The 13751-nt window shown below is 38.7% G+C and overlaps 2 protein-coding genes across 3 annotated transcripts in view; both read left to right on the forward strand.

Moving 5' to 3' along the window:
• The window catches only part of LOC134500729 (platelet glycoprotein 4-like), a 461190-nt gene that overhangs the window by 78049 nt on the left and 369390 nt on the right, over positions 1–13751 (forward strand). The gene's annotated exons all lie outside the window — the stretch shown is intronic.
• Positions 483–13751, forward strand: part of LOC134500724 (platelet glycoprotein 4-like) — a 33265-nt gene continuing 19996 nt past the window's right edge. Inside the window, exons 1-2 of one of the 2 annotated variants that reach the window (XM_063308090.1) lie at positions 483–677; positions 8426–8586. In XM_063308090.1, coding sequence (XP_063164160.1) covers positions 558–677; positions 8426–8586 — 281 coding nt within the window. In that variant the 5' untranslated portion in view covers positions 483–557. The remainder of the gene's footprint in view (positions 678–8425; positions 8587–13751) is intronic. The other variant, XM_063308091.1, reaches the window with a different exon arrangement.

The raw sequence follows: 13751 nt of genomic DNA on the forward strand, positions 1-13751 counted from the left end.
ACAACATAGTGAGAACTTTCTTCAGGCTTTGGAGAGCTATGCTTTTTACCGGAGTGGGAAGTTCATATGTTTGGCTAGAAACCCAAGTTCAGATGTGACCCAATGAAAGAAGTAATTGAGCCTTTCAAGCTAATGGCTGCAATTAATTTCCTCACATCTGATACTTCCTGATCAAAACATGGACTTATTTCATGAAGAGAGAAACAATGCAGCCCAAAGTTACTACTAAATGACTTTCACTTCTGAATTTACAAAAAAATGTTCACTTTTGTATTAAACTGAAACTTCTCTGTCAATTTTATTTTAGCCAGGCTTCAGTTATGTTGACTTTGCATGTTTGCTATCTTGAGTATTCCTGTTTTTTTTTTTTTTAACTGCATGTTTCTAAATGATGTCCCACAGCATTGTTTACAGTGTACTTCGTACTTTAATCTCTTTTGAGGGCATGCTTAGATCTCCGTGATATATATTTAGTGGGAACAAGAGAGTGAAAAAACTGTAAAAGGTGAAAGAAGCAGAACGGGGAGCCACAACGACCTGCAACTGTGTGAAGAAGCATGGGGTGCAATCAAAACTGTGGCTTGCTGACAGCTGCAATCATCGGGGCAGTGCTGGCCATCCTTGGAGGCATTCTGATTCCAGTTGGAAATGATCTCATTGAGAAGACAATAACAAAGGTAAGAGACACCTATAATTCCTGTATTGCTGCATATTTTCATCACTTTCTTCTCAACGTTTGCTTGTGATGTAAACCACCACCATCACTAGCACCTACCACAATTGCCGCTTACCTTTCTTACGATTTAATCTTACTGTTGAGATTAAATTAGGTTCTGACAAAGAACCTTTAATCTGGGCAGAATCATTTCTATAAAGAAATGGATGTTTATTGTTTCCTTGTTTTAAGCAGGCAAGCAACCACTTACTATCAAAGTTGCTCTTAGATGGTGTAGGTTATCCTGTTGGGTTAACTATTGATTTTTATTTAGGTTTTTTTTTTAAATAATTGTTTTGCCTTTGTAGTTTTTGGGTCTTTTGGTGAACCATCCTAGGCTACTTGAACTGAGAAAGAGTGCATGCTCATTTGAAATGATGAAATACAAAATATTGTTATGGAGAGTGCTAAAAATGTTTAATGCATTCATTTACAAAAACCGGTATGCTAATTACTCACTAGAAAATTCTAAGTGGCTTTCAGTAATAAATATGTATTTTTAAAAACTCACAGTATATTAAAATAATCAAGATGCACCAAGCCACATCTATATTCACTGCTGTCCCCTTTTGAAGACCTTCCAGTCTGAAGGCCCTGAGAAAAAGGACTGCATTTAAGCTGTTCCTGAATGACAAAGGGAGGTCCTTTCTGAGTTCAGGGGGCATAATGTAGCAAAGTCAGTGTGGTTTGGCTGAGAAGACCATCCTGTGGACCCCTATCTCTTTGATCTCTTGGAATGGGTACCTGAGACATCCCGTCCCAACTGAACCACACTGGATGGGCAGACTCCACTCGGAAGAAAGACTCTGTGCTAACAGGACTTCCATCTAGCTGGCATTCAGTTTGAGCCTGTTCCACCCCTTCCCTTCCCTCATATCCTCCAGGTCCTGCTTGTCCTGTGATAGAGATATGCATTTGAGTGTCATCAGCATATGGATGATACCTGACACCAAATCAGTCAATGACCACCTGTCGTGGCTTCACAGATGATAGAAATAAAGGGGTAAATGGCTGAGCCTCTGAAGTACCCTCAGGTACTCCTATCCTAATAACACTGATTGGAAACATCTGCTCAGAAAGGAGCAGAACCACTTTTAAGCCATGCCTCCAGACCTTTTTCTAACAATTGGCTTCACCCTTGTACCCAATTTACATCGTTGCACAGTGCATCTGCATTTAGGGTCCTGACTGCCCTGCTTCAGAAACCAATAGAGAAATAATAAAAGCAACTTTGGTTTTCAAAGCTTGCAGAGTGTGACGCTATCTGTAATGTAGATGTGCTTCCTGAAAAAAAAAGCACAGCATATTCAGAACACAAAGATGCAGCATTATTTTACATGCCATACATTCTAACTTCTCCATAGCAAAACAATTTAAAACAATGCTAAACTTACAGTACTTCCAGTGGTCTTCTCTAGTTCTGGCCCATTCATATTCCAAATTGTGTTTGTGTGTGTTAAAAATAAACAAACAAAAATAAGCAAACCAATTGGAATTTATCAAGACATTCAGAACAACATGGAATGAAATGTAGGAGTTTCATCCAAAACCCAGGACAAAACATCAGGACACGAAGAGTTTAGTTTTTAGCTTTCAAACAGCTGATTTGAGCTTGGAACATTTAGCACATTTCTAAAACTGATGTGATGTACATGCCTTAATAACCTTAAAACTCTAAAATCTATAGTATTTTTTAAAAAGGCAGCTGAGAATACTGCAGGCTGTTCCCTGTTCTCTTGGCCAAAATCCAATACTGAATAATACAGTCATTTTAACTTTCAGTAGCTGATCATCTTTTAAGTTATAATATTTCATGGTCAACTCTAGCATTAATGCCAGACAGGAGCTTCATCTAAAAGTAAATTAGATTGCTTGTGAATTCATTGTTGCCCTTTTTTTGCATCATCTGACCACTTAGAGGCTGCATTATCATACAAGCATTTTGCTTATGTGGCAAACTTGCTGTTAACAGGTGCTTCTTTTCAATGAGGCCTCTGATTTCAAAAAGATACTTAATATTAGCACAAATTTCAAGCAGCTTTCTAAATTTCAAATAACTGGAGCTGACAGTTAACATTTTTGTTTTTTTCTTTATTCACCTCAAAGCCCACTAACGACCCAAATTCTTTCAATTTTTTTTATCAGATGTTCAGCTGAGCCCAAGGAATCCTGTAAAATCAAGACTAGATCATCAGCAAATGCCTTTAACTTAAAGACCTCCTGTTAAATCTTTAAGCCTTTTATTTGTTTGTCCCTTCTAATGTCCCTCCCTATTAAACACTTCTAACACTAAAATAAACAACAAAGGTGATAATGGACATCCTTGCCTTGTTCCTTTTTGTATCTTACATGCTTCACTCAACTCATCATTCACAATAATATTAGCCCTTTGGGATGTATACATTGACTTAATTCCCTTGATAAAAGATTCTCCAAATGCCATGCTTTCCAAAACCTTAAACATAAAAATCCGATTCAAACTGTCAAAGGCTTTCTCTGCATCTAAAAAGATAAGGGCCATCTGACATTCATTATCATATTGGAAATATTCTATAATATCTAGCACAATTCTTACATTATCTTTTAACTGTCTTTTGGGTAAAAATCCACACTGATCATAACGAATGATTTCCTGTAAGATTATTTTCATCCTTTCTGCTAATACTGATGCAAATATTTCATAATCATTATTTAACAGTGAGATTGGCCTATAATGCCTAATTGAAAAGGAGTCCTGTCCTTCTCTTGGTATAAGTGCAATGTTTGCTTCTTCCCTCCATGTGTCTGGCATTGCTGAACCCAACCAAAGCAAATTCATCAGTCTTTTAAAAGATAGAAGAATCCGATCTGCGAAACATTTATAATACATTGTAGATGTTCCATCCGGTCCTGGTGTTTTTCCTAGCTTAGTTTTCTTTATAGCTTCCACTATTTCAGAAGTGGTTATTGAGCTATTCAGTATTAATTTCTGAGCTTGTGAAAGTTTTGATAACCTTTGTTTATTCAAATATTCATCAATCTTTCCATGTAAATTTCCTGCTTTTCATATAAATTAGAAAAAAAAAATACAAAATGCTTTTTTGATTTTTTCCCCCTATTATCCACTAATTCAACATTACCTTCCTGAATTTTAGTAATCATTTGCTTCTGTCTTTCTTTCCTTAATTTAATATGTTGACCATCTTCCTGGCTTATTAGTAAATTTGAAATACCTCTGCTTAGCATATTTTATTTTCATTTCAATTTCTTTTACCATTAACATTGAAACTTGCTGGTATAGTAATTTAAGTTGATACACAACATTATTGTCTGATGGCTTTTTCTGCAAATCTTTCTCTTTTAATTTAATCTGATCTAAAATCATTTGCATTTTTGTTAAGATTTTTTCTTAATATTTTGATTATGATAAATAAAATGCCCTGTCATAACCACTTTACTAGTGTCCCACACAGTTTTTGTATCTATTTCATTATCTAAATTAATCTTAAAAAAAAAAAAAATCCTTTTACAATCCTCAAAAACCTCTTCTCTTATCAAAATAGCTTCATTCAATCTCCATCTAAAAATTCTAGAAGTTTTCTCTATTACCATACTTACATGATTATGATCAGAGGAGGTCCTTGGTAGAATGTCCACTTTGGAAAATTTATTTGCCAAGTATGTTGAAATCCGTATCATGTCGATTCCTGAGAGTGATTTATGTCTCTCAGAGTAAAAGGTATAATCTTTGGCCATTCCATTTTTATGTCTCCATGCATCCACTAATGCCAAATTTTCCATTAAATCGAAAGAAAGAAAGAAAGAAAGAAAGAGAGAGAGAGACTTTGGTAATTGTCCTTGTTTAATTTTAATTTGCTTTTCAGATATGCTATCAATGGTAAAAGGGACGCGGTGGCACTGCGGGTTAAACCGCTGAGCTGTCGATCGGAAGGTCGGCGGTTCGAAACCGCGCGGCGGGGTGAGCTCCCGTTGCTCGTCCCAGCTTCTGCACACCAAGCAGTTCGAAAACATGCAAATGTGAGTAGATTAATTGGTACCACTTCGGCGGGAAGGTAACGGCGTTCCATGAGTCATGCTGGCCACATGACCCGGAAGTGTCTATGACAACGCCGGCTCCAAGGCTTTGAAACGGAGATGAGCACCGCCCCCTAGAGTCGGACACGACTGGACTTTACGTCAAGGGAAACCTTTACCTTTACCTTTATCAATGGTAAAGTAACTCCATTCCAATCTCCCATCAAACACCAACTTTGGTATGAGAAGACTGACAGTTCATTCAAAAGTTTTGTACAAAACTTACTTTTATCATCATTCGGTGCATATATAATCATTTTAAGTCCATATATATTCAGTTTATGTTCGGAGTTTGATTTTATTGTAAACCGCCCAGAGTCCCTCTTTTGGGGGAGTTGGGCAGTAATTAAATTTGAATAATAAATAAATAAAATAAAATATATCTCCATTTCAATTACTACATATCTACCGTATTCATCTGCAAGTTACAAGCATGGTTTTAAATAAGATTTAACATAAATTACAATTCCATTTGTTTTCTTTGAATTAGCCAAAACAAATTCCTGCCCCAAATTCTTATTTACTAAATATTTTATATCTTCTTTCTTTATGTGTGTTTCTGGTAAGCAAATCATGTCCTATTTCAATTTATTCAAATAATGAATAATCTTCCTGTTTCATGAGGAAATCTTGAGTCATCTTGAGCCCACACCTACAGCTTGAAGTTCTAAACCTGAGCCCCAGCTCTTGGGCTATCAAATCGCTTTGTTTCCTGGTTCAGCCTTCAAGGATGGTGAGACACACTTTTCCAGTTACTTGTTTTGAAGCATGTGCAGGATATGATCCTGCACGGCAAGCATCAACGTGTCCTGCCATGGCTTCCTTGGCTTCCTAGACAATGGTGGGAACACCCTTTGACTTGCTTGCCAACATTCTGGCTTCACAGAAGATAGTGGAAAGCTTCTCAGTTTGAAGGTGCAATTCATTGGTGCTTCAAAACCCATGCAGGGGTAGGACTTATGAATGTCAAAACTTTCCCCCCTAATTTTTGCAGCTAAGCCTCAAAATGGGAATCGTCTCTTTGTTCTTTTTTCTCTTTCTCTCTTCCTGTCCTCTGTCTCCCTGGTCTAACAAGATGACCCTGTCATACTGTTCAGACAGAGATGAAGAGCATGCACAGAGTGCAGGAATAACAGCCAAAACAACATTGAGTCCAGCTGCCAACCAAATCATCTGGAAGTATGAAATTTTGGGGACATCCAGTTGTCTGGCAAACGGATTGTCAAATAAGAGGATCAACAGAGCACTCAGCTCCTTTTGTGGCCTGTTGCTTTGCAAGTCATATTCCAAAGAGAATTACCTCTCTGATGCTGCCAGGAAGAACGATTAGGCAAGCAATGCAGAGTTCGGTTACCGTTGACAGCTGAGCATCATTTTCTATGATAAGGAATTATGTAACTTCTTTATCTTGATCTTCTGAGTTACATCAATTGCCCTCAACTGTGTCTGACAAGTAACTGTCACATTTCTTGATCAGAAGTTCTCCACCTGCACACCACCATCAACAGCTATGGAGATCAGGGTTCATGTCTGCAGGAATAAAGTGCAGAAGCCCCTTTATTCAAGTCTGTTAATATGTGTCTGTGTGCTTCTGTGTCTGTTTTCCTGAGATTGTTACGTCTGGTGTTGTAAAGAACATGCTTACTCTGCACTGGTAGATGAAGGACTTTGACATTCACAAATGTCAAAATGAAACTTTATCAGTCTTCATCAGCACTCAAGAGTTCATTGAAATGAGAGGCTCTGATGACATTAGACCTGCTATCAGGTGGTTGCTGGTCCACACACATTCTATGAGCAAAATAGTTCTCTGTGCCTCAAGGGATTTCTTTCGTCTGTAGGAACATCTTGAGTGCCTGCTGAGTATTGTACTTCATTTTGCTTCTGATCACTGTGATTACTAATTTATCTTCTTGGAACTTCTACATTCTTCCCACTGTGGCTTTGAAACATCCCAGTAATGTTTTGAGTCCCTTATGGTTTTCTCACCATTCACTTCTGCACACCACGGCAAAATTCTGGTTCTTTTCATTGCTGCTCCTGGAGTTACCGTTCTCAGAACTGGGGTTTATAAATGAAACCTCAAAATCCATAAGGAAATTCTGTACCAGTATTTAATAATTAAAGTCATCTTAACTTTTAGAAAATGAGAAAAGCTGCTGTTTATACTTCTTGCTGACTATTTGGCAAAAGCAGCATAGGACTTAAGTCAAGCAGTTTATGAATCATCTTGTAAAATGATTTCCTTTTGATTGTTATAGCCTTGCAGATAATCATCTCCAGCTATCAGTGGTATAAAGGCTGGAGTTCAACTCTCATAATCTTTGATATTTACAAGTCTCCTATCCCTGATTTAAGAACATTTAATAATGCAAGAATTGATTACAGCTATAACATCTAGGGTCATGCTTTTTGTAAGTAGGAGGGAGAAAGACTGTATCCAGCATTGATTAATTATTTATTATGTGCTGTCAGATCATTGTTAACTTTTACCAACCACACAGATTTTCTCCATAATGTTCAGCATATTTTAATTTTAATGCTGAGGTTGCAAAGTCCATGGGCCAAGGCCAGGTGAAATACATCATGCAACAGCCTCATTAGAATCAAAGAGACAAGTTTGAAGTTCTGACTTAATTGTAACATTACTTTAAAGAAGATTATAACATCATTAGTATAGCCTAGATCAGGGTTCCTCAAAGTGGTCACTATTGACCCCAACTATTTGAAGGGTCAGCAAATGGCTGGGGGTCAATAGGTGGTCAATAAATGATGGAAGGTTGATTGGGGTCAGTTAATGTTTTGGGGTCTCTATAGAGCTCCATGCCAGTCCCTAGTCCTGAAGGTGAGGTGGCTACTGGTGAGGCAGCGTGACTAAGAGTTGGATGGTCAGATGCCAGCGAGAGTGGCCTTGAATTGCCTCTATCAGCTGTATGTTGTTACTGGCCTCTTTTGTTGTTGTTCTTGTTATTGGTAGTACTATTAGTTTAAGTAGTATTTATTAAATTATTTTCATATAATAAATGTTTGGAGTTGATGAACGATTGGAAACTTCGTGAAGGGGTGGATGAGCTGAACAGTTTGGGACTCCTGGCCTAGATCCAATCTAACTAAATTCAACTCAGAGATACAGCTGATATACAAACAAACTGTCTGAAACCCCATGGCCCCTTTTCCAACACTGCTGCTTAAACTTTTTTTAGCTTACATGGTCATTATTAAAAACAAAAACAAAATGAGGTTGATGCACATTTTGCTGTTCAGAACTCATAATTGGTGATTACAGGAGTTTAGCATTTGTGGCTGCCTTAATTTGACTACATACTTGAAAGAAAAAGATAACCAGTCTAGCTGATGTCAAAGAAGTACAGAGAAACTTGTTGTTGTTTATTTCCCTAGATTCTTGTTTAGGGCCTTGAAAAATCTTACCTTCTACCCCTCCTGTATCAAAATATTGCTTTGAAATAAAAACGATACAAAGTTCAAATTTCACAATCAATAAAAATTGATGGGGTTTTCCAGGAAACATTATCTGAGCCACTCTCCCTTTGAGAAAATAATGTCTGAAAAGATGTCTATTCTGACAGATTTTTTTAAAAAATTAAAAGTTCAAAATATTCTCATTCCCCTTTACAGGAAGCAGTCATTGAAAATGGTACAGCTGCCTATGAGAACTGGGTTGTTCCTGGGACTCCAGTCTACATACAATATTGGTTCTTTGATGTACAAAACCCAGAGGAGGTGATGGAGAATGGTTCTAATCCAATACTTCAGCAGAAAGGCCCTTACACTTACAAGTAGGTCAAGACATGAGAATGTCTTGGGTACCTGGAAGAGGGATTAGAGAGCAAATTCACAGGTATTCATTGAGTTGGGACAGGAGATTGACTCTTACCAGCTGTACAGTGCAAGAATCTAAAATGGAATATTAACAGAGGAGGGTCCATAATTGCTTGAACACATTCAGTGAAGGAGCTGATCACCTCTCTGGGTAATTGGTTCAACTGTGGAACTGCTTGGGAAGATTTTCTCAATGTTCATCCGAAATCTGCCTTTCATAACTGAAGCCCCATTTTTCTGTGATAGAGAACTAATAGTGGCTCACTTCAGTTGTGTGTATTCAGGGACATGTAATGTTGGCACTCCAAATACTCATCGTTGTACAGAAATGATTTTTATATATCAACCATGGATGACTGAAATGAATCATGGCTTCAATTTACTGATATATGTATGTCTGTAAATTTTGTATGTTTTTGTTTCCCTTTTTTTCAGCTGGTTTTCTTTAATAATTTTGTGTTTTTTTTCTTTTTCTGTATTTTTTTGTATTTAGTTATTAGAAGTAGGTAAAAACTAATGCTTAACACACTATTTTCCTCCTCCTTCTCACTATTATTATTAAAAGGAACATCCTGCACCCTGCAATATAAGAATGTGGTTCACAGGTTCCCCATCCCTTAGCCTTTATATATTTAAGAAATAGCCCTGACCCACAATCTGGAAAGTAGTAACTGGTTGCTGCCCACTATATTTTTTCTTCCCTCTTAACAGTTCTTGAGTCATAAAGATGATTTCTGTTTTCCCTCTACAGGCAAAAAACTGTTGGTTGCTCAGGTGTGCTTTACAGAGCAGATAGTTGAGGCTCCTGGAAAATACTGTAGTTAGAAAATGGAAGGAAATATTTCCCTTGCTTTTAAATCACATCAGAAGGGAACACAAATGGATAACTACATCATGAGGCACTAAACCACACGATGCCTGCTTAGTTCCAGGGGACTGGGAAGTGGAGATCCATTTGCAACATGGTGGGGGGGTGGAGGGGGGAGGAGGGCAGATTACAGGTACTCAGATTGTACTCCAAAACCACTGCTTGCAAATCATGTTTTGAACACTCTGTTGTTGTCCATGAGCACTACTCTCTGGAGCAGGATGACCAGAGGGGCTTACTCATACAGCTTCTGCAAACCAGTTTTGTACCAATCGAAGCAAATATTTGTAGCTCAGGGTTGAACTGTGGAGTCCTTGGTGCTCTCTGAACTTTGTTGTTTTCTTGCAGACGTTTCATTGCCAGACTAGGCAACATCATCAGTGCGAACAGGGAGTGGGCCTTGCTCTCAGTTTATATACTGTGGCTTGTCCTGCTTGTGTTGGTGGGGGTGTTGTTCTCTCCTTGGGAGTTGTTTGGGCTGTTGTCTGCTGCTTGGTTGATTGACTGAGTCAATAGCTCCTTGATTAGGGTATATTGTGCTGTTTTATTGTTCATCTGGTGTTAATCCTGGTGTTAATCTTTGCATATCTGGGTGTTGATTGCTGGCAAGGAGGTGTTCTGGTCTTTTGGTTTTTCTATTGTTTCTTCTGAATGGTACGTAAATGTTGTTTACCTCTATGTGTGTTGGCAGATTGCTGGGAAAGCCTTCAGCCCAGGAGAGATCAGAAAAGTCACACACCAAGCATTTCTATAAAAATAATTTATTTACAGAAAGCAAAACAGAAGCAAAACATATTTAAAGGACTTAGCTCTCATTGAGAGCAAGCCTGGCTTGCTCCATGCCGGCACAGAGCAAGTCCCGGCAGGTTCCTCCCCCCAGGCGATTGCCATCAAGCACGTGAAAGGAGACAATCAAATACAACCTCTTCACCCAGCCAAAATGATTAGGTACAATAGCAGTCTTAATTGTTAGTAGGAAAACATCAACACTCCCCTTTTTATACTATAGATTAAGATGCAAAACAATCTTCTCTGACAACTTTGTATGTCTTTCCATTCACATTACTTTACCATTATCTTCCCTTTGGTTTAACAGAAAGCTACCATTCTTCTTCCTGTGTTTTTCCAAACCTAGGTTGTTATAATTCCAAGGCTTTTTAATGTGAAATGGCTTTTCATGCAGGCTTCAAAATGAAGCCTTTGTTTTTCTGTTGATGTGAATAGCAGCAAATCATCAACATAAATGCACAGATACATACAGCCTTGTTTGTCCTTCATATATACACAGGGATCTGCTTTTCCTTTTTCAAAACCAAAACTCTGCAGTTTTTCATCTACTTTTTGGTCCCAGGATCTAGCAGCTTGTTTTAACCCATAGATTGACTTCTGCAGTTCACAGACTAGATTCTCCCCTTTTTCATAGCCAGGGGGTTGCTGCATGTATAATCTGTGGTCTAAATCACCATAGAGAAATGCAGTTTGAATGTCATAGTGGTTAACTGACTTTCCTTTCAGTGCAGCAACTTTTAACAGTAATCTAATTGACTCACCTTTAGTAACTGGTGCAAAAGTCTTGTCAAAGTCTAAATCTTTCCTTTGAGTGAACCCTTTTGCAACCAACCTTGCTTTATATTTTTGGATTTTGCCATCAGCATCCCTTTTCAGTTTGAAAACCCACCTACAACCCAGACAGCGTTCATTTGGAGGTAGATTTACCAGTTTCCATGTTTTATTTTCTTTCAAGGATGCTAATTCCTGTTGCATGGCAGAATGCCAATTTTGTGCAATCTCAGGTGGTAAAGCATTCACTTGTTCTAAAGACTCAGGTTCTGTGAATATGTGAAAAGCCTTTACTGTTTCAGCCTGAAAATGTGATAGAGGAACGCCTTTATTACTTCTCTGAGATCTTCGAGGTAATACAGGGCTTAAATTTTGACTCCTATCACTTTCCTGAGAAGCATCTGTCTCATCAGACAGATCTTCAGTTTGCTTTTCTGGTTTAATGTCCTCATCAGGCAAAAGATCACCATCAGCAAGTCCTTGTTGTTCTCTTGTGGTGGTCAGATCAACTGGAGACCTAGAGTTTAATCTCCCCCAGTTTTGTTCAGCAAAAGAAGCACTTTTGCTAATTATTAATTTCGCTCCCATTATGAACTTGTAGCTCCTCTGGCTTTGTTCATAGCCAACAAATATGGCTTTCTTTGTTGTGGGACCTCCTTTCCTTCTCTGCTGTTTTGGAATATGAACCCAAGCAGTGCTACCAAACACTCTAAGATGGTTTACCTTTTGTTTCAAACCGTAAAACAAATGGAATGGAGTGTCCTGAATCACAGAGTTATACAATCTGTTTTGTACATAACAAGCAGTAGATATGGCCTCTGCCCAATAATTAAAACATAATTGTGAATCTTTTGGCATGCATTTCATTGCATTTTGCAAGGTTCTGCCCTTTCTTTGAGCAACACCATTTTGCTGAGGGGTATAAGGGTTAGAAAGAATTTGTTCTATCCTTTTTCCACTAGGAACCTTCTGAATTTGTGAGAAAGGTATTCTCCTCCTCTATCACATTGGAGTGCAGATACAGGCCTAGGGAATTTTCCATTTGCCCAGGTCACAAAACGTTTAAATTTCTCAAATGCCTCATCTTTATGTTTTAAGATGTAGATAAATGTGTATCTTGAGAAATCATCAATGATGGTCATTGCATACCTTGCTTGTCCAAGACTTGGAGCAAAAGGACCAATAATGTCAGAGTGTGCAATTTCCAAAGATCTAGTTGTAACTCTGTCACTGTGCTTACTCACAGGAGCTTTTAGTGTTTTGCATTCTTTGCAAACTACACAATCTAAGTATTTGTCACAGGGTTTTATCTTTAGGTCAGCACACAGCTGTGGCTTTTGTGCTATATATTTGAAATTAGCATGACCAAATCTCCTGTGCATCAGGTGTACACATTGGTCATGATATGGCTTGTTGCCAACTGCAGCCTTGCAGCTTGGCTTCCTTGCATTTTGCACAATGTACAAGGAGTCTTTTAACATACCAGTAGCACACACTTTCCCATTTTTTCGTTCTCACAACCATTTTTCTTAAATGTTATGATATACCCTGTTGCAGCCAATTGTGCCACAGATAAAAGGTTTGATTGTAAATTTGGCACATACAACACACCTTTTACAGTTTCTCCTAAGCAGGATAAATACAAGTCACCTTGTCCCATAATTCTGGTCACAGACCCATCAGCCAAAGATACACTTTGTCTTTCAGTTTTAGACAGTGACACAAAAGAGCTTTTACAATTACATAAATGACAATTGGCCCCAGAATCTAACACCCACACATCAGAATTACCCTTCTCAGCAACCTGTGCAATTTGGGTTGTCTGAAGAGCCTTCTTCTGTGTTGCCCTTGTGTTCTTCTTCTCTGTCTTTCTACTCTTGGGTCTCAAGGCACAGTCTTTTTGCAAATGTCCAGTTGAACCACAAGTGAAGCATCGCTGGCTGGCTAGCACTGTGGCCTCAGGTTCCTTTCCCTTCTTTTTCCTCATTTTCTGGTATTGCAGCTTTCCAGAAGAGATGAGGGGGATCTTTCCTCTCTCTTCTCCCATTCAGCGAGTAAGCACTGTGTAACATACGATGGGGTGAGGTCTGCTTCAGGCATAGCTTCCAGGGTACAAATCAGTGTGTCCCATGTTTCATTCAGTGAGGACAGGAGGATATATGATTTTGTGAGAGGTGTAAATTCCATTCCTCTCTCCTGCAACTCAACAAACAGCTGCTGAATATAATGCAGGTGCTCAGGAAGGCTATCTCCTTCTGCAGGGTAGGCTCTGTACAGCTTTTTCATCAGAGTAACTTTACTCCCTGCTGTTGCCTTTACATACAAGTCTCTCAAAGTGTCCCAAAGTTGCTTTGCAGACTGCATACCTCACACGTGGACTAGCTGATTGTCCTCAACTCCCAGGATAATGGTGGCTCTAGCCCACTCATCCTGTCTCAGCCATTCAGCACTGGGATTTTGGGGGGTTTGCTCACCAATTGGCAGCCAAAGATTCTCTCTGCGAAGATACATCTCCATCTTCAGGGCCCAATTCAAATAGTTGGTCTCTGATAGGTGCTCCAGAGGCATCGCTGAGGGCTTCTTCCTTCTTTTGCAAGTCACCTCAGCTGGCTTCTTTGTCCTGTAGACCAGAAGTTGCTGGAAAATCTCCAGGCAGCTCCAAAGAAAACCTTCACAGGACTTTGCTACCTTCCT

The sequence above is a fragment of the Candoia aspera genome, chromosome 7, assembly GCF_035149785.1.
Source record: "Candoia aspera isolate rCanAsp1 chromosome 7, rCanAsp1.hap2, whole genome shotgun sequence".
NCBI lineage: Eukaryota > Metazoa > Chordata > Lepidosauria > Squamata > Boidae > Candoia > Candoia aspera.